This window comes from Pelobates fuscus, chromosome 9 (genome assembly GCF_036172605.1).
Source record: "Pelobates fuscus isolate aPelFus1 chromosome 9, aPelFus1.pri, whole genome shotgun sequence".
In the NCBI taxonomy this organism is placed as follows: Eukaryota; Metazoa; Chordata; class Amphibia; order Anura; family Pelobatidae; genus Pelobates; species Pelobates fuscus.
This window is the reverse complement of record NC_086325.1, coordinates 11122358-11144790: the sequence shown is the minus strand read 5'-3', so window position 1 is coordinate 11144790 and position 22433 is coordinate 11122358. Positions and strand designations below refer to the sequence as shown.

Below are 22433 nucleotides of genomic sequence, written 5' to 3'. Positions count from 1 at the left end.
CCTAAGAAAAAATCTCACAAGAAAATAAATAAATAAATACATTACTGAAGATAAATATATCTATGACTAAATTCCACAAGTGCAATCTACAAAATAGAATCTAAAATACTGAATATAAGCAATAAAATCCCAAAGCCACCCACTATAAGCAGGAGGCAGTGGTACTCTGACCTGTACTGATGCGGAGCAGCAAAGAAAGAGGAAATGAAGCATGGGGAGGGGAGTTTTATAATACTTAACTTTTTTCTGATTGGTTGTTTTCTGTGCTGCTGTGGAGTTCTAGTAAAGAGAGACTTAAGCAAATACGAAGCCTCCTGTCATGTTATAAAATTACAGATTTAAGGATGTGGCAGAGTTCAACACATTTGAAATGCACGGGGCGCTAACAATCGGCCCTAAGAAACAAATGGATAATTGATGATTATAATAAATAATGGCGAGGGAAATCTCAAATCAATTTGACTTCGTATTTGAGGACAGCGAGATGTCGCTCTTTGTGTCTTTACAGCCAGAAGTGAGAGCAGGAAGATCCTACTTGGACCTTCTGTTATTTCTTGACAGTTCATTGGCTGAGTGTTAGATGACTTTGCCCTGCCAGTCTTAGCTCAGTGAAGGAAGCTTCTGACAGTAGCAATGGTATCGACAGGCGTCCAGCAGACCCCAAACCTTTAGCAAATTTAGCAGGGATTAATGAAAGTATTTAGAAAATTGGGCAGACTAGATGGGCCATAGCCACTACTGCACTTTCTCACTTGATACATTATTGTTATTGAGACATTTGTTACACAGTAAGAACAGGGGTTTATTCACAAAACTCTTCTAATGCTTCATAATGTTTCTTTTACCATAATGATAATGAAATAAAACTAAAAAATTCCCTTTACAGCTGGCTGAGAAATATGGCTCGGTGTACACCGTCTATTTTGGATCCCGGCCAGTTATTATTCTTTCTGGCTACCAAACTATTAAAGAAGCCCTTATAGACCAAGCCGATGATTTTAGTGGCCGAGGACAGCTGCCGACAATGGACAGAGTCTTCAAAGGACATGGTGAGTAATTTCCAACGCTTTTCTGTGCAAAACACTAACATTCCAATTTGCTATTTAAATGCTTATAATTGTAACTAAAATAATTATTTATTCCCATTATAAATATCTCATTGCATGTGTACATCTAGAACCTAAACCTCTTTTTCGCAAAAAAGGCAGTGTTTACATTGAAAAGCATGCATGTAGTGTCCCTTTAAGTAAATTGTGCTTTTTTTTGTTTCACATCAGTCAGTAGGTATAGCAAGCTGACGTTTAGGTAGGTTAATCGTAGCTTTAAAATGTCCCAGTTAATTCTGTTTGACCTGTTTTCAAGGGATATTACAATGTAAAATACTTTAATTCACTGTAGATAGATTAAAGGGACTCTCAAGTGCCAGGAAAACAAACCGTTAAAACCCCTTCAGTGACTTACCTGTATCAAGCGCCGATGTCCCTCGGCGCTGGGTCAGGGTCTGCCCACGCTCCTCCCCCGCCGACGTCATCCGGAGGGGGAGACCTATTGAGCATACGCGGCCCCCGGCGGGATGAGACCTAATGCGCATGCGTGGCATTGCCGCGCACGTGCATTAGACCTCTCCATAGGAAAGCATTGGAAAAAGCTTTCCTATGGGGATTTCAGAGATGCTGGGAGTCCTCACACTTTTCATGTGCTATTAACACCCAAGTGCCCTCTAGTGGCTGTCTAGTAGACAGCCACTAGAGAAGTAGTTAACCCTTTAAGGTAAATATTGCAGTTTATGAAAACTGCAATAATTACACTTGCAGGGATAAGACTAGTGGGAGTTGGCACCCAGACCACTCCAATGGGCAGAAGTGGTCTGGGCGCCTGGAGTGTCCCTTTAAGAAAAGCAAACAAGGATTAAGAATAAAGAGAAACAATGGCAGCACATTCTGAGCCTCGCCCTCACCCCTGCTCCAAATAAACTGAATAATGACATTGCACCATGTGTGTGTCTGTATTTGTTGTACACACTCCTGAACTCCAGATCTGGAATCTGAACATATTGCCTGCCAATAGCACATTAAATAAAAAAATAAACAAACCTTTTTAGCTACAGTTGTAATAACAATGAATAGGTGAAAAAAATCTCTGGACCATTCTCAGTACAACTTTAAAATGCAAGGCACCTTATATATTGATGGCAGCTGGTGGTTTTAGATGGTATAAACTCTGTCAGGGAAGGAGAGGGGCAGGTTTCAAACATCCCACTTAAAATATGGTTTCAACCCCTGACCCTGGGGTCAAGTCCTGGGGAAAAAGTGTGGGAACTCCCCCCAAGATTCCCACCCACCCCCCCTTAAAAAAACAAATACAAAATTACACTCCTATGCATATAGTGCAGTGCATGTATAATGAATGTAGTGTGTTTTTAGTGAATGCAGAGTATAAATAATGAATGTAGTGAGTGCAGAGTGTGTATAATGAATATAGTGTGTTTGTTGTGAGCGCAGTGTGTATAATAAATGTAGTGTGTTTGTAGTGAGTGCAGAGTGTGTATAATGAATGTAGTGTGTTTGTAGTGAGTGCTGATTGTGTATAATAAATGTGGTGTGTTTGTAGTGAGTGCAGAGTGTGTATAATGAATGTAGTGTGTGTATAATGAATGCAGTGTGCTTGTAGTGAGTGCAGAGTGTGTATAATGAATGCAGTGTGTTTGTAGTGAGTGCAGATTGTGTATAATGAATGTAGTGTGTCTGTAGTGAGTGCAGTGTGTATAATAAATGCAGTGTGTTTGTAGTGATATAGTGTGTATAATGAATATAGTGTGTGTATAATGAATGTAGTGTGTTTGTAGTAAGTGCAGAGTGTGTATAATGAATGTAGTGTGTTTGTAGTAAGTGCAGATTGTGTATAATAAATGTGGTGTGTTTGTAGTGAGTGCAAAGTGTGTATAATGAATGTAGTGTGTCTGTAGTGAGTGCAGTGTGTATAATAAATGTAGTGTGTTTGTAGTGATATAGTGTGTATAATGAATATAGTGTGTGTATAATGAATGTAGTGTGTTTGTAGTAAGTGCAGAGTGTGTATAATGAATGTAGTGTGTTTGTAGTAAGTGCAGATTGTGTATAATAAATGTGGTGTGTTTGTAGTGAGTGCAGTGTGTATAATGAATGCAGTGTGTTTATAGTGAGTGCAAAGTGTGTACAGTGAATGTAGTGTGTTTGTAGTGAGTGTAGTGTGTATATCGAATGTAATGTGTTTGTAGTGAGTGCAGAGTGTGTATAATGAATGCAGTGTGTTTGTAGTGAGTGCAGAGTGTGTATAATGAATGTAGTGTGTTTGTAGTGAGTGCAGTGTGTATATTGAATGTAGTGTGTTTGTAGAGAGCACAGTGTTTAATGAATGCAATGTGTATGTAGTGAATGCAGAGTGTGTATAGTGAATGTAGTGTGTGTAGTGAGTACAGTGTGTTTAGTGACTGTAGTGAGTGCAATGTGTGTGTGTAATGAGTGCAGTGTGTGTAGTGAATGTAGTGTGTTTGTAGTGAGTGCAGATTGTGTATAATGAATGCAGTGTGTGCTGGATGAAGTGTGTGTGCTGGATGGTGTGTGTGTGCGCTGCATGATGTGTGTGTGTGTGTGCGCTGCATGATGTGTCTGTGTGTTGGTTGATGTGTGTGTGTGTGTGTGTGTGTGTGTTGGATGATGTGTGTGTGTTGGATTGTGTGTGTGTGTGTGTGTTGGATTGTGTATGTGTGTGTGTTGGATGATGTGTGTGTGTTGGATGATGGATGTGTGTTGGATGATGTGTGTGTGTGTGTGTGTGTGTGTGCTGGATGATGTTTGTGTGTGTGCTGGATTGTGTGTGCTGGATTGTGTGTGTGTGTGTGTGTGTGTGTGTGCTGGATTGTGTGTGTGTGCTGGATTGTGTTTGTGTGTGCTGGATTGTGTGTGTGTGCTGGATTGTGTGTGTGTGTGCTGGATTGTGTGTTTGTGCTGGATTGTGTGTGTGTGTGTGTGTGTGTGTGTGTGCTGGATTGTGTGTGTTTGTGCTGGATTGTGTGTGTGTGTGCTGGATTGTGTGTGTGTGTGCTGGATTGTGTGTGTGTGTGTGTGTGTTGGATTGTGTGTGTGTGTGTGTTGGATTGTGTGTGTGTTGGATTGTGTGTGTGCTGGATTGTGTGTGTGCTGGATTGTGTGTGTGTGTGCTGGATTGTGTGTGTGTGTGCTGGATTGTGTGTGTGTGTGCTGGATTGTGTTTGCTGGATTGTGTGTGTGTGCTGGATTGTGTGTGTGTGTGTGCTGGATTGTGTGTGTGTGTGCTGGATTGTGTGTGTGTGTGTGTGCTGGATTGTGTGTGTGTGTGTGTGTGTGTGTGTGTGCTGGATTGTGTGTGTGTGCTGCATTGTGTGTGTGTGTGTGTGTGCTGGATTGTGTGTGTGTGTTGGATTGTGTGTGTGTGTGTGTGTCCTGGATTGTGTGTGTGTTGGATTGTGTGTGTGGATTGTGTCAGTGTGTTGGATTGTGTGTGTGTGCTGGATTGTGTGTGTGTGTGTGTTGGATTGTGTGTGTGTTGGATTGTGTGTGTGTTGGATTGTGTGTGTGCTGGATTGTGTGTGTGCTGGATTGTGTGTGTGCTGGATTGTGTGTGTGTGTGCTGGATTGTGTGTGTGTGTGTGTGTGTTTTTGCTGGATTGTGTGTGTGCTGAATTGTGTGTGTGTGTGTGTGTGTGTGTGCTGGATTGTGTGTGTGTGCTGGATTGTGTGTGTGTGTGTGTGTGTGTGTGTGTGTGTGTGTGTGTGTGTGTGCTGGATTGTGTGTGTGTGTGTGTGTGTGTGTGTGCTGGATTGTGTGTGTGTGTGTGTGTGTGTGTGTGTGTGTGTGTGTGTGTGCTGGATTGTGTGTGTGTGTGTGCTGGATTGTGTGTGTGTGTGTTGGATTGTGTGTGTCTGTGTCCTGGATTGTGTGTGTGTTGGACTGTGTGTGTGGATTGTGTCTGTGTGTTGGATTGTGTGTGTGTGTGCTGGATTGTGTGTGTGTGTGCTGGATTGTGTGTGTGTGCACTGGATTGTGTGTGCGTGCAGGGCCGCCATCAGGGGGTGACAACCATAACGGTTGTCACGGGCCCGGCGGCCCTGGGGGGCCCGGCCGCCCGGGCCCCACGTGTAGCAGCGGAACTGCGGCGCCCGCACGCTGATGGGGCCCATCGGGTGGCCTTAGGGCCACCCGATGGGCCCCATATCTTCAGGGGCCCGGTCAGCGCTGTGGCCGTGGTATAGCGCGACCGGGCCCCTTTAAAAAATAAATTGCCGCCGCAGCGCAAGTGCTGCTGGGAGGAAGTAGTCCGCGCGGGAGGAGGGAGCGCCCGCCCGACAGCCTGCCCGCCCGACAATGAAGAGGGAGAGCCCCGCCTGCCCGACAATGAAGAGGGAGAGCCCCGCCTGCCCGACAATGAAGAGGGAGAGCCCCGCCTGCCCGACAATGAAGAGGGAGAGCCAGCCGACTGACAGTCCCATCAGCCCCAGCCAGCCACCCTCCTGCAAAGACAAGGTAAGAAACAGGAGGGTGGCTGGAAAATGAGCTCTGTGTGTATGTCTGTCTGTCTGTTTGTGTGTATGTCTGTCTGTCTGTGTGTATGTCTGTCTGTCTGTCTGTGTGTATGTATGTCTGTGTGTGTGTCTGTCTGTGTGTATGTATGTCTGTATGTCTGTTTGTATGTCTGTCTGTGTGTATGTCTGTGTGTATGTATGTTTGTGTGTATGTATGGCTGTCTGTTTGTGTGTATGTCTGTCTGTTTGTGAGTATGTATGTCTGTGTGTATGTATGTCTGTGTGTGTATGTATGTCTGTGTGTATGTCTGTCTGTGTGTATGTATGTCTGTGTGTATGTATGTCTGTGTGTGTGTATGTATGTCTGTGTGTATGTCTGTCTGTGTGTATGTATGTCTGTGTGTATGTATGTCTGTGTGTATGTATGTTTGTGTGTATGTATGGCTGTCTGTTTGTGTGTATGTCTGTCTGTTTGTGTGTATGTATGTCTGTGTGTATGTATGTCTGTGTGTGTGTATGTATGTCTGTGTGTATGTATGTATGTGTGTATGTCTGTCTGTGTGTATGTATGTCTGTGTGTATGTCTGTCTGTCTGTGTGTATGTCTGTCTGTCTGTGTGTATGTATGTCTGTGTGTGTGTCTGTCTGTGTGTATGTATGTATGTGTGTATGTATGTTTGTGTGTATGTATGGCTGTCTGTTTGTGTGTATGTATGTCTGTGTGTATGTATGTCTGTGTGTGTGTATGTATGTCTGTGTGTATGTATGTATGTGTGTATGTCTGTCTGTGTGTATGTATGTCTGTGTGTATGTATGTCTGTGTGTATGTATGTCTGTGTGTATGTCTGTCTGTGTTTATGTATGTATGTGTGTATGTATGTTTGTGTGTATGTATGTTTGTGTGTATGTCTGTCTGTATGTATGTATGTATGTGTGTATGTATGTTTGTGTGTATGTATGTCTGTCTGTTTGTGTGTATGTCTGTCTGTTTGTGTGTATGTATGTCTGTGTGTATGTATGTCTGTGTGTGTGTATGTATGTCTGTGTGTATGTATGTATGTGTGTATGTCTGTCTGTGTGTATGTATGTCTGTGTGTATGTCTGTCTGTCTGTGTGTATGTCTGTCTGTCTGTGTGTATGTATGTCTGTGTGTGTGTCTGTCTGTCTGTGTGTATGTATGTGTGTATGTATGTTTGTGTGTATGTATGGCTGTCTGTTTGTGTGTATGTATGTCTGTGTGTATGTATGTCTGTGTGTGTGTATGTATGTCTGTGTGTATGTATGTATGTGTGTATGTCTGTCTGTGTGTATGTATGTCTGTGTGTATGTATGTCTGTGTGTATGTATGTCTGTGTGTATGTATGTCTGTGTGTATGTCTGTCTGTGTTTATGTATGTATGTGTGTATGTATGTTTGTGTGTATGTATGTTTGTGTGTATGTCTGTCTGTATGTATGTATGTATGTGTGTATGTATGTTTGTGTGTATGTATGTCTGTCTGTTTGTGTGTATGTCTGTCTGTCTGTGTGTGTATGTCTGTGTGTGTATGTCTGTCTGTCTGTGTATGTCTGTATGTGTGTGTATGTATGTCTGTATGTATGTCTGTCTGTGTATGTATGTCTGTCTGTGTGTGTGTATGTCTGTCTGTGTGTGTGTATGTCTGTCTATGTCTGTGTATGTCTGTCTGTGTGTATGTCTGTCTGTGTGTCTGTGTGTGAATGTATGTCTATCTGTATGCATGTCATTATGTGTATGAATGTCAGTGTATGTATGTATGCATGTCATTATGAATGTGTGTATGTCTGTCTGTATGCATGTATGTCTATGTGTATGCATGTCAGTGTATGTATGTCTGCATGTCATTATGAATGTGTGTCTGTATGAATGCATGTATGCCAGTATGAATGTATGTCATTATGAATGTGTGTATGTATGGATGTCAGTGTCTGTATGGATGCCAGTATGAATGTATGTCTGTATGTATGTATGCATGTATGTCTATCTGTATGCATGTCATTATGTGTGTATGAATGTCAGTGTATGTATGTCTGCATGTCAGTATGAATGTGTGTATGTCAGTATGAATGTCTGTCTGTATGTCATTATGAATGTGTCTGTGTCTGTATGTCCTTATGCATGTGTGTCTGTATCTATGTTAGTATGTGTCTGTCACTATGTACGCCTGTGTGTCTGTATATGTGTGTATGTCTCAGTATTTGTGTGTCAGTATGTATGCCTATATGCGTATCAGTATGTGTGTCTGTTAGTATGTATCAGTGTGTGTGTGTGTGTGTGTGTGTATCTGTGTCCTTTTGTATCAGTGAATGTGTTTGTGTCTGTGTGTGTATTCCTGTGGGCGGGATTTGGAGGCGGTCTCTGTGGGCGGTTTTTGGAGGCGGGCCCCCAGGGGCCCAGACCCTGAGCTCAGTTAGGGGCCCCCAAATTTCTGGTGGCGGCCCTGTGTGCGTGTGTGTGTGTGTGTGCTGGATTGTGTGTGTTGGATTGTGTGTGTGTGTGTGTGTGCTGGATTGTGTGTGTGTGTGTGCTGGATTGTGTGTGTGTGTGTGTGTGTGTGATGAATTGTGTGTGTGTGTGTATGTGTGTGCTGGATTGTGTGTGTGTGTGGAGCCTTTTTATTTTAACTTAACTTATGTGTTTATATTTTTTTATTTTTTACCCCCCTCCCTGCTCCTTACCTTGTCAGGGAGGGGGGACATCGCCTGGTGGTCCGGTGGAGGGAAGCAGCCGCTGCACACAGGGGCCATCACACGCAATGTTCCCTCTCCAGCTCTAACTCTCGCGAGACTCGCCTGTGCGGAGCGTTGCCATGGTAACCAGTGGCAACGCTCTGACAGACGCGCGTCTCGCGAGAGTTAGAGCTGGAGAGGGAACACAGCGTGTGATGGCCCCTGTGTGCAGGTAGCAGGGCAGGTGCTGCAGGACTGGGAACGGCGTTCCTGCTTTGGAAAAAGTGCAGGAACGCCGTTCCCATGCGTTCCTGCAGGACTCGAGCCCTGCCCTGACCTAATGTGAATTCACATCCTATACAAAACCATAAGCCTGTAAATACATGTATTTGGGAGTCAAGCGCCACTAACACTATCTGAGCAGCATAAGGTCTACAGCTCCCCACAACTCCTATAACTGACACTACCTGAGCATCACGCTCACTGCAGCTCCCCACACCTCCTATAACACACACTACCTGAGCAGCATGCTCACTGCAGCTCCCCACACCTCCTATAACTCACACTACATGAGCAGCACACTCACTGCAGCTCCCCACACCTCCTATAACACACACTACCTGAGCAGAACACTCACTGCATCTCCCCACATCTCCTATAACACACACTACCTGAGCAGCACTCACTGCAGCTCCCCACACCTCCTATAACATACACTACCTGAGCAACGCACCCATTGCAGCTCCCCACACCTCCTATAACACACACTACCTGAGCAACGCACCCATTGCAGCTCCCCACACCTCCTATAACACACACTATACCATCCAGTACTTCATGTGTCATGATAAAATGGAAACTGGTCAAACTCCATCACAAATAGAGCTCCACAATAATGAGTTTGAAGTCCTTGACAATATGCAACACCCAGTGTGTAATTAAAACAGCTGCAAGTATTGTTACTGTTTATTGTAGGTGTTTAACCCCTTCAGGACCGCTGACGGTTCAGGACCGTCAGCGGTAAAACGTGCGTTTGGACCGCTGACGGTCCTGAACCGTCATAATGGTCTGGGGCTACTTACCTGATCGCCGTCGGTCCCCCGGCGGCGATCAGGGCTCCTCCCGGTCCAGGGGGACTGCCTCTCTGCCCGGGCAGTCTCCCCTCGGCAGATCAAGACCCCACGGCCACGTGATCACTCGATCACATGACCGCAATAGGTGTCCATGTGTCTGCCTGCAGGGGGACTGTCTGTGCTGACAGGCAGTCTCCCTGCAAGTAGAAAATAAAAAATAAAGTTAAAAAAATAAAGCAATCAGTGTAAAAACATAATAATATGTATATATATGTATGATATATATTCATGTATTATATCTATATATAATATATGTATATGTATCATATATAATGTCATACTAAGTGTATTTTTATATTTATATATATGTATATTAATATAAAAATACACTTATATTTAAATTACACACGAATATATACAATATATATAATTACTATATATATGGTATATATATATTATTATAAAATACAAATAATATGTTAATAAAAATAAATAACAAAAAATAAAAATATTTTTTAATAATTAAAAAAAAATTATATATATATTCAATTTTATTCTAACAGTATTTTGATATTGATATATATATATATATATATATATATATATATATTTATATCAAAATACACTTAGAATGTAATGATATATGTATCTATGTATAAATAAAGAAAGAAAGAAAATACGAAATATACATATGTCCATATACATTATTACATAAATAATTTCATAAATATACACGTAGACGTCAAATATATAAATATGTATATATATTAAAATTCTGCGTGAGTATTTATGTAATATTTTTACCTAATTAAGTAATTTTAATGATTGCAATTTGAGGGACCTGCCTGCCAACCCAGGCCAAAAGTCCAGATAATTTAATTTGCTAGCACTGTGTTTAACCCTGTAACTTTCTATGACACCCTAAAACCTGTACATGGGGGTACTGTTTTACTCGGGAGACTTCGCTGAACACAAATATTAGTGTTTCAAAACAGTAAAACATATCACAGCGGTGATATTGTCAGTGAAAGTGAAGTTTTTTGCATTTTTCACACACAAACAGCACTTTCACTGAGGATATTATTGCTGTGATACATTTTACTGTTCTGATACACTAATATTTGTGTTCAGAGAAGTCTCCTGAGTATAACAGTACCCCACATGTAGAGGTTTTATAGTGTTTGTGAAAGTTACAGGGTCAAATATAAGGCTTGATTTTACTTTTTTTTTATTATTTAAATTTGTCAGATTGGTTAGGTTGCCTTTGAGAGCGTATGGTAGCCAAGGAATGAGAATTAGCCCCATGATGGCATACCATTTGCAAAAGAAGACAACCCAAGGTATTGCAAATGGGGTATGTTCAGCCTTTATTAGTAGCCACTTAGTCACAAACACCGGCCAAAGTTAGCGTTTTTTTGCATTTTTAACACACAAACAAATATAAATGCTAACTTTGGCCAGTGTTTGTGACTAGGTGGCTACTAAAAAAGACTGGACATACCCCATTTTGAATACCCTGGGTTGTCTACTTTAAAAAAATATGTACATGTTAGGTGTGTTTCGGGGATTTATGACAGATAACGGTGTTACAATGTCACTATTGATACATTTAATATATATATATATTGAAACAGCAATTTCCTACTTGTATTTATAGGCCTATAACTTGCAAAAAAAAAGCAATAAAGCATGTAAACACTGGGTGTTTTTAAACTCGGGACAAAATTTTGAATCTATTTAGCAGTTTTTTTAATTAGCTTTTGTAGATAAGTAAAAGATTTTTCAAGTAAAAGTCCAAAAACGTTTTTCTTTTTTAATTTTACACCATATTTTATTATTTTTTTTAAAATACAATATATGACATAATACAAATAATGGTATGTAAAGAAAGCCCTTCTTGTCTTGAAAAAAACAATATATAACTTGTATGGGAACCGTAAATGAGAGAGCGGAAAATTACAGCTAAACACAAACACCACAAAAGTGTTAAAACTGCTCTGGTCCTTAACGTACAACATCGCAAAAACAGGCCGGTCCTGAAGGGGTTAAATATAGAATTGTGTACCCGTGCATGCACTCTGTAACATACTTATTATTATTAAGATATGATTTTCATTATTCCTTTTAAAAGTTTATCCAAAAAATACCCAATCATTTGGAAAACGTATCCAAAAATTTGACACTGAGGCCGTAAAAAGTGAAATATCAGTGTTTGCTTCTAAAATGTCCATTTCATATTAGGTGTTGTTCTCAGTAATGGGGAACGCTGGAAACAGCTACGCCGGTTCACATTGATGACCCTGAGAAACTTTGGAATGGGAAAGAGGAGTATTGAAGAGCGAATACAGGAAGAGGCACAGGTTTTGGTGGAAGAACTCAGATCTAAGAAAAGTAAGAATAATGTTGATATTTAAACCTTGCAGCAATTTCTCTTCAGAAATCCGAAAATATTTGTGTGAGAACATTTAAATTGTGTGAGCTCAGTAGGTAGTTAATTTTTGTGATTGGTTAAAGGTATAAATGTTATTCTTATACCTTTTTGTGATGATTATGCTACTCGGAGGCAGTACAGGTACAGATAGTTTCCTGCACTCTCTCCCAAATCCCTATGTATAATTAAACAAGTGGAGGTTATTTAGTTACTCCAATGGCCATAGATATTTTCTTCTCTTTTCTTTCTGATACAGGTTCCCCGATCAACCCCACCAATATCTTTGTTCAGGCCATTGCAAATGTCATCTCCTCGGTGGTCTTTGGGAATCGTTTTGATTATGAAGATCTGAAATTTCTGAAGCTCCTCAATATGTTTAATGAGTGTTTTAAAAACATGAGTTCCACCTGGGGGCAGGTAAAGAGGGCATATAGGATAACCTAACAGAGATTGGGTGAATCTAGGTGTGGGCATTAAGTACAATTTTTATTTTTCTGCTAACAGAACTTCTGCCAAATTATTCCCTTTTTTGTTACCCTCCAAAGGACCTTGCAATAAATGGGCCAACACAAAATGTATTTTCAGTTCCTGGGTCTATGTACTCACATATTTGAGAGCAACTGAAAATGAGCTGTTTTCTACATATACACTTGTACAGTCATAGAAACGTGCATACACTTACTCTTTTTTCCAATTTGAAGATTGTGAACTTTGCCTTGAAGGACCTTTCTTATATATCTAGTAATGCTTAAAATGGTCTCATACTGACTGTATTGTAGATGCATGAAATGATTCCAGAAATCATGAACCACGTACCTGGACCTCATCAGAAAGTGGACAAACTCCTAAATAATTTGCTGCAATTTGTTTCTGAACGTGTGAAGATAAACCAGGAAACCTTGGACCCATCTTCTCCAAGAGATTACATAGACTGCTTCCTTATTAAAATGAAACAGGTATGTAGGGCCTTCATGGGAGTGCAGATGATTCCTAAATCACCTGTTAAACAAGTCATACGGGCTTAAATAGATACAAAGTATCAGATTAGTGAACTGAAACCCAAGAGTGATATTGGTGCTTCTGATCTGTGAATTATGATGCAATATATCTAAGGTACAACAGCAAAAACACACAATTATTCCCCTGCAAATCAAACCAAACATAAATATCAATTAGAAGAATTAGAAGACTTGCTGACCCACTTACTGACAAAGTATCAATCTGCTGAGTGCGAGTGCGAATGTTTGAATTTGAAAAGTAGCAGTAATTTTATTATTTCAAAATAGCAGATGTAACTATATAAGTACAAGTTATAGAATATTCCTATTTGTAATTAATTTTACAGCACAATGAACGCTGCCATTTGTCAATAGTCACCTGTTCATTAACTGTTTGAATTTTAGCTTCATTCTGATTGGTGGGAAACACATAGAAGAACCATCAGAATATATACTTTTGATGTCAGATGAGTCAGTTAATTTGTTACCTCCTAGCCCTATGTTTGGGGCTTTCATCGCACACTTCTTCTCAGATGCTTGAAGCAGATTAGATATGTTTAAATATAATGTAATTAAATGTACTTCGCATTTGATATTTCATAGGAAAGATGTTTTTATAAAGACTATAATGACTGTTTGGCATAACAAGAAGAAAGGAATGGTCGAAATAACTTCAAATTCCAGATGAGAGTGTAATGGCATAAAAAGGGGTTAAAGGCCGTTTAGGAAATATTCCCTTCCAGATATACAGGCAGCTACTGTAGACACCAATCCACCGAACCGGAGAAGCATAGGAATGCTCTCAAACATATGAATACTGTAAACAGCCGAATAGGTTTACACTCCTAGCAGTCAAACTGGAACAGCATACAGTAAGTCCCCCCCAAGAACGAGACAAGACTCCGTTTTGAGGGTCAAGCAGGAACAGACAGAGCTTTGGGTTTATTGTTCTTATATACACATTCTTACACATTAGTACCATGGTTGTGGGGCTTACTGTCTCCCCCTGGTGCGTTAAGCTGCCGCTGGGGAGAGGGGGTAACAAGCTCCTCTCCCAAACATACTTCCAGCCGCTGGGGAGGGAGACCGACTGTCTCCGCTCCCAATACAGTGTCCTGCTGCTGGGGAAAGGAGACTGGGCTCTCTATTCCCTGCTGGACACTCTGCCACTGGGGATGGAGGTCAAGGCTCTCCTCTCCCAATAAAACACTCTGCTGCTGGGGGACAGGACCGACTGTCTCTGCCCCCTGTAACTCTGCCTGCCGCTTGGGAATGGAGACTGGGCTCCCAATTCCCTGCATATCACACTGCCACTGGGGAATGGAGACTGGGCTCCCAATTCCCTGCATATCACACTGCCTCTGGGGAATGGAGACTGGCTCCCTATTCCCTGCAGGACCGGTGGAGAGACCTTGGTCCCATCTCCACCGGCCACCTGGGGTTCTTCCCAGTAAAACTCTACTATCTCATCCCAGATGAATGGGTCTGGCTCTGGATCTGTCACTCTGCTCTCCTGCTGAGCCTTCTCACTGGAGTGGAACAGCTGCTGGTAGCCCTGTTCCAGCTCCATCTCCCGGGTCACCAGGTGGACCAGGTCTTGCTCAATTTCGTGAGTGTCGTCCCAGTCATACCTGCTCTCCCTCCACTCAAAGAGATCACAGAACCGGGCTTGTGTAGGGCTCCCAAACTGAGTCTCTGAGAGTCTCCCATAACAAGCTAGGACCATCAAACTCCTCTCCCTCTGGCTTGTCATGCTCGGCTGTCCAGGGCAGGTACTGTGCCCCATACCACCAGAGCGCCTGGTAGGCTTCTTCCAGCCACATCTCCTGCCATACCCGGAGCTCCAATTCCTTCACTCATTCCTCCAGGGGCTGCTCTCCCAGGAAGGGTGTCCACAGGGCTAGTCGCTTCTGCAATCGCCGGTCTTCCTTGGGGAGTCTCTCGCCCCTCTGGTACTCCGCTATACCCAGTGCCTGGTACCAGATGCCTTTTCGGACTGCATCTCTATTGTCCATGTCACCTTCCTCGTACGACACTGCTGGTTCCATCTTGGTGCTGTGAAGGTCGCTGTACTCAGACAAGCGTTGCCCCCAATTTGTAAATCCAAGGAATGGTGTCTCCTTGTAGCTGTCCTTCTGGCTGTAGGAACGATCCTGCCGCTTGCCACCAATTGTAACGGCACTCCCAGGCATAAAAAGGGTTAAAAGCTGTTTAGGAGATATTGCCTTCCAGATATACAGGCAGCTACTGTAGACACCAATCCACCGAACCGGAGAAGCATACGAATGCTCTCAAACATACGAATGATGTGAACAGCCGAATAGGAAAAAACTATCCGAATAGGTTTACACTCCTAGCAGTCGAACTGGACCAGCATACAATAAGGCCCCCAAGAACGAGACAAGGCTCCGTTTTGAGGGTCAAGCAGGAACAGACAGAACTGTGGGTTTATTGTTCTTATATACACATTCTTACACATTAGTACCACCCACAGGGTTTTGGAAAACAACCAATAAACATGTACAATACACTCAGACACTCCCACACAAAATCCTCCCCTCTGCCTGTGATACAATTACCTTACACAATGGGTAATGTAATTATCACAGGCAGAGAAATACAGTTTTTCCCCATTTTTCATAACTTTAAAATTATGCATCACATTCACATAAAACTTACATAATCAGCATACTCCAAATACAAACATATGTCAAAATCATCCAAATTGGTCCATTGGTTCAAAAGATAGATCAAAGTCCTTTGTGACCAAATGAAGCATGGCTTTTCTGCCCAAAACCAGTCCCACAGGGTCTTCTATCCTGGAGATAATTGAGAAGTAATCCAATTATCTCCAATGACAGAGGCAAAACTCCATTAGGCACATGGTAGCAAAATACAGTAAAATACAATAAAATACACAAGGTTACATTTATTACATAAAATACAGACATGCAACATATCCCCAGATAGCTTAGGTCTGAGCGCACATTATTACTGAATGGCGCTCAGACCACGCACATACCGTTCAATTGCAATGGAAAGTCTTTTATTACATGAAAAGGCTCCATGGCATAGCTATCTGGGTTAAATTAGTTAATTCAGTAAATCCGAGAATCTACCGAATGCCAGGGCAGAAATACATGAATAGACCTTTCTGCATAGGAAAATAAAGTATTTAAATGTCGGTCCATAATCAAAAGGCAGCAGGCAGGCAACCAGGCTCCTCCAATGCACAGTGGCGAGATTGGTCTCGTCACAGAGTTTTGCACATCCTTAATGTGATCAATACATATTAAATATAGATAATGGTCATGGGTTCCTACTCCCTTTCATAAGCGGGAAAACTGGAAGTATTGTAGACTAGGAGAGGAAGTACCGACATTTATATTCTTTTTTTATTTTTTTTTTTTTATTTTTTTCCTTTCTTCCTTTCTTTTTCTTTTCTTTTTAAAAAAATTTATTCTTTTTTTACATCAGAACGGCTTCTGTCCCATGAGTTGGTATCGCTTAGGAATAGGGTAGGTGCCAATTCATCATATGTTATTGTATATACAAAAAGTTCTATTTAAGATTTCATCAAAATTCGTTTTATTATATTATTTTAATTTAACGTAAGACCGGCCATGGAGCATCAGCATCATGTCAATTGCCTTCTCGTAATCTATGTTAGCTAGTGAATGATGCCTAGCTCCCCTGGTCATATCTTATCAGACTAAACAAACAAAACATACGTGGAAAATTGTTCATTCACACAGTGCACCAGGGGCATTAGGGAGCATATCGCGGAAATTTATAAGTTTAAGGACCAGTTTCTTTTAGTATATTCTATGTTATTGGTTAGTGGATATCTCAGTTGTCCAGGGTTCCCATATCTTAATATGTTTGTTTGTCATATTAAGGTTTCTATATACCTGTTTCTCCATTAAACGTTGATATCCTATTTGGGATTCCACCTCTCTCCATGAAGGAGTATTTACAGTTTTCCAATATCTGGCGATACAAATTTTAACCGCCATTAGAATATGAATTATTAGATATTTTATAGTTTTAATTTTAGTAGGAATATTCATATGTAGCAAGAATAGTTGTGGAGAAAGGTCCATTGTTATTTTGAGAATGGTATTGATTTTTGTGGATGTCACTTGCTTTAAAGGATCCAAAGCATTGCAATCCCACCATATGTGTCTAAACGTTCCGTCACATCTTAAGCATCTCCAACAGAGAGGTTCTGTGGGAGAGTGAAATCTTGCAACTCTCGCTGGAACCATATACCACCTATGGACCAATTTAGTCTGTAATTCATACAAACTTATACTATGAATCGCTTTTCCAAGCAAATCGAATGACTCCCTCCATTGATCCAATGAAAACTCAGTTCCAATATCATTTTCCCATTTCAACATAGATTTCATTTTTCCCTTATTGTATCTACTATATAGAACCTTGTTTATTTTTGAGACCATATTATTCTTATGTTCTATACCAAGAACATTATCTATAAGTGAAATATTATGTACTGGTTTAGATTGTATAAAGTGTTTGATTCTAATATATGTAAAATGTTCGTTATCAAGTCCTTTTGTGTCAGTAAGAATTTGTTGAAACGATTTTATTTTAAGATCTGGTTTTAGGATATCAGCTAATTTTACAAGACCATTGTCTTTCCATTTTTTAATGTTAATGTCCTCTATATATATTTGTATTATTTCAATTGGTGAATTTATAGTTAGATGTTCTGTAATCTGTAATTTCTTCTTCAAAGTTTGTAAATTAGAAAAAATATCCAGTATTATCTTATTTTGTATTTTTAATTTAGCGAATGTTGAAGAATCAATCCAATATAACATTTTAATATCAAATATATTACTCGAGATTTGCTCTTGGTCTATCCACAAGTTGTCCATATTATCGTTATTCCATTCTAGGATATGGGAGAACATAATTGCGTCATGTATTTGATACACATCTGGGAATGATATTCCACCGTCCTTAAATTTTGTAGTTATGTATTTGAGGGCTATTCTTGATTTTTTTTTCCCCCATAGGTATTGTGAAAATATTTTTTGATATTCTTTTAATATGTCTTTTGGGACTTTCATAGGAATGGTTCTCATTATATATTCAAGTTTGGGTAGTAAATAATGTCTAACCGCATTAGATTTCCCTATCCATGATACGTATAGATTATTCCATTTAAGTAACGTATCTTTCATATCTTTGAGCAATGGGTAGTAATTAATTTTAATTATTTGGTTCCAGTCAAAGCTTATTTTAACTCCCAAATATTTTATGCTCTCACTCGACCAAATAAATGAAAATTTAGATTTTAGAGTTAGAAGTTGTTGTTCTGGTAAGTTGGTGTATATCACCTGTGTTTTATTTACATTGATTTTATAATTAGAGATAGATCTGTATTTCTCAATTAATTCCATAAAATGACATAATGAATCCTCGCATTCAGTTAATGTTAGAATTATATCATCTGCATATAATAGAACCTTGACTTGTTTGCCGGCAAGATGAATCCCTTGAATTTTTTGGTCTAATCTAATGGCTGAGGCGAGTGGTTCTATAGTCAAAGCATATAGCAATGGGGCAAGTGGACATCCCTGGCGTGTACCATTATTTACATCAAACCATTCCGATGCAATACCCCTTCCCATAACCCTCGCCGTTGGGTTAGTATAAAGAGACCAGATCAAATCATATATGAAATCTTGAAACCCAAATGCTTTGAGGACCCTCGACAGGAACAACCAGTTTACCCTGTCGAAGGCCTTCTCTGCATCCACGGCCACAAACAACGATGGGATCCTATTATCATCTATTACCTGTATTAAATTTAAAAGTCTGCGTACATTATGAGCTCCTTTCCTACCCATGATAAATCCGGCTTGATCCGGATGGATTAAAGTCGGGACAATTTTTTTTATTCTATCAGCTATTATCCTTGAAAAGATCTTTATATCAATGTTTAATAACGAAATAGGTCTATAATTCGATACAAAATGTGGGTCTTTCTCTGGTTTTAAAATGGGAGTAATCATTGTTTGTAACATTTCGTTGGGGAATTTTTTCTGGTCTCTTACTTCATTATAAACTTTAAAGAGAAGAGAAGCAATAGGGGTAGAAAATGTTTTATAAAAGGAATCTGTTAGACCATCTGGTCCCGGAGCTTTCCCTTTGCGGAGTGTTTTTATAGCATGGGTAATCTCTGTCATAGATATCGGAGATTCCAAATCTTTAATCTGTTCTATATTAATTTTTGGTAATTTACAGGTAGATAGGAAAGTATCTATCTCTTCAGGCGTTGAGGTAATCTTTGGGAGGTTATATAGTGACTTATAATATTGACCAAATACTTCCCCTATGTCAATTGGGGATAAATGATCTTTGTTGTTATATTTGATCTTTGTAATTCTTTGTTGTCTTTTTTTGAATTTTAGTTTATCAGAAAAAACTTTACTCGTTCTATTTTCTCCATGATACCACAGCTGTTTTAACCTTATAATTGCATTGTTCACTTTATTTGATAAACTAATTTTAATTTGAGTTTGTATTTGTTTAATTTTGTTTAATTTTAATATATTGAAATCTTTTTTATTAGTATTTTCTAATATAGCTAGTTCTATATAGAGATCCGTTAAATTTTTCCCCTGTTCTTTTTTCAATTTTGCTCCAATTTTTATAAAATTTCCCCTCATGAAACATTTATATGTACACCAAAGAGTAGTATTGGATACTTCTTTATTATCATTAAATCTTATAAATTCTTCTGCTTGATCTTTCAAGTATTTTAGGCCAGATAGTGAGTCTAGAATTTCATCTTTCATCCTCCAAGGTGTAGTTACCTTGGTGTCATTTTTTTGTTTAATATTAGTTATTATCGGTGCATGATCTGACCAGGATATATTATCAATGTTGGAATTCTCAAACTTATGTAATCTGTACGAATTTGTTAGAAAAATGTCTATTCTAGAATAGGTTTTATGTACATGAGAGAAATACGAATAATCCCTGGTGTTAGGGTGATGAACCCTCCAGATATCATATAGATCGTGTTCTATCATGGCATTAGTAAATGATCTGGCATTATTAATTATTTTTCTTGTATAATGATTACTCTTATTAGTTAGTGTTCTATCCATTTTTACATCTGGTGTAACATTCATATCCCCAGCTATTAATAAAGTTCCTTTTTTGATTTTTTCGATTTCCTTAAAAAGTGATTTAAAAAATTTACTAGAGTAGATATTTGGTGCGTATAAATTTACTAGTGTATATATTTCTTCATTTAACTTACAGATTAGAATCAGACTTCTACCTTGGTTATCTTTTTTTTCCATGATAAGTTCGAATTTAATATGTGCTGAAATTATTATTGCGACTCCTCTCTTCTTTTTAATATAGTCTGATGTAAAAATTATTGGGAATTTAGAAAATTTCCAGTAATTATTTTTCTGCTTCTGCCAATGTGTCTCCTGAACGAAACATAGGTCTATTTTATTTTTCCTAATTGTATCATATAAATATCCTCTCTTTTGGGGGGTGTTCAGACCCTGGGCATTAATAGATAGCACCCTAACCATATTCACAGATCTTTACTGATCCTTTGTAATCTATAGTAATATTTTTGAGAACTTCACTCCACTTCACTCTCCATATGCCCCTGGTGCACACATTCATACATACAAGTAATCCTATATCCCTTAAAGGAAAACAGGGTCTCCAGTTTGGAATAATCCCTGGATAATATTCCACTGGATTATACATTGTCTAGCTACTCCAAATTGAGCTCCTAGCTAGAGCACAGTTGCTGACGTGGTGTGTGGATGGGGAGAGGAAAAAAAAAAAAAAAAAAAAAAAAAAAAAAAAAGGATAATTGATACAAACACACACATACACATACATGTATACAGATTCACACACTCACCCGTATCTACATATATGTATATAGACATACACAGATATATATACACACTAATGAACCCTTCCCATCCAAATACCTTGATTTTTATGATTATTTCTATATTGACTGCCCAGGCCTTCAGCTTCATTGTGATTTTAGTAATATATCTCTGATTATCACCATTCACCACCATCAATATCCTATTGTAATATTAGTAGTGTTAATTATCTATAATTATCTATAATGTGTATTGTGTATATTGTGTATTAAATTTTGTTCCCTTAATCCATTTTATACGTGACCTCTGTTTCATTATCTCAATAGAAAACAAAGAAAAGAGAAAAAAAAAAAAAAAATAAAGGAAAAAACTATAAAATGCATTTTAAGTTATCTGTTATTTGATTCAGGTGTTGTGTATTTGGATTCTAAATTACCCCATTTCATTGAGGTATCTACTGAGTCCAATTTTCTTTAAAGTTGCTCCCCCTTGATTGTTAATTTTGCCTAAAAATAGTTTAAATGTTATACGTGTCTTTCTATTATAAGTGCCTGAAAAAAAATTTTTTAGCGTGAGAAAACCCTAAATTAATCTCTATTAAACGCCTTCACACTCGCTATAGGTCACACTGTCACACAGTTGTTATAGAACGGTATAGAGAATTTAAGATTCTATGTATATGTTTGGTCGTTCATCATAGTCTACAGTTTCGTTTATAATCCTGCTAATGTTATTTTCTTCATTATGTCTATATTTCTATTATTTTATCATTTCTTTTTCAAATAAACCATAATTCATTATTCGTTAAAAAAAAAAAAAAAAAAAAAAAAAAAAAAAAATTCCCTCTCCTCTACTTAACCCCCATACACATCTCTTTCTCTATGTATTTTTGGCGGTGGCGTTCCGTTTAAAATAGTCCCAATTTACCCAGATCCTCTAGTGGGTCAGAAATAGTTATAGTTTTCCCTTTATGAGGGATAATTAGTTTTACAGGAAAACCCCATCTGTAATGAATATTATTTTTTCGTAGTTGCAGTGTTATATCTTGGAATTTTTTCCTAGTCATACGTGTGGCTGCTGATAGGTCAGGGTATATGGTGAGTCCTGAAAACTTTTCATCATGTGGTCTCTGGTATCTGATTTTCTGTAGAAACTTATCTTTTGTGAGGCAGTTCATAAATCGGACTATAACGTCCCTAGGCTCAGAGGGGTTAATTCCCGTTGGTTTTGGTAATCTGTGCCATCTTTCAAAAGGATGTACTCCTTCATAGTGATTATCAACAAATTGGCCCACAAATTCTTTTAGGTATTTTTCCAGATCATCGTGATTAATATTTTCTGGTATACCTTTTATACGGATATTATTCCTTCTTGATCTATCCTCTATTTCTGTGAGTTTCTGTTCGAGAGTTAGTATTTTAGATTTCATTAAGTTATTTTGTACCTGAAGCGTTTGGATTTCATCTTGTAATTTTATGAAACTTTGATTTTGGTTTTCTAATTTCTCTTTTATTTCTATTACTTCATTTTTGAGTTCAGTTGATGTTACTTGGAGGTCTTGTTTAATCTTACAATACAGATTATCCAATGCTTCTATCATACTTTCTTGTGAGCATGTTTTTTGTGTTATTGCACTCCCTGCTTCTATATTGGTTTGGAGCAGGGAGTCCTCTGGTGTAATTGATAATCTTGTTTGTTTTGGTGGGGGATTGTGTGATCTTGGGGAGTAAAAGGTGTTTATGGTTTTTGATTTATCAGATTTATCTGATTCCACCTGTTTCTCTTTCCTGGGGGCCATT

At 39.0% G+C, this 22433-nt stretch overlaps 1 protein-coding gene across 1 annotated transcript in view; it reads left to right on the top strand.

Moving 5' to 3' along the window:
* The window catches only part of LOC134572297 (cytochrome P450 2G1-like), a 38167-nt gene that overhangs the window by 10513 nt on the left and 5221 nt on the right, over positions 1–22433 (top strand). Inside the window, exons 2-5 of the mRNA XM_063431178.1 lie at positions 887–1049; positions 11540–11689; positions 11986–12146; positions 12509–12685. Of these exons, the coding sequence (XP_063287248.1) occupies positions 887–1049; positions 11540–11689; positions 11986–12146; positions 12509–12685 (651 nt within the window). The remainder of the gene's footprint in view (positions 1–886; positions 1050–11539; positions 11690–11985; positions 12147–12508; positions 12686–22433) is intronic.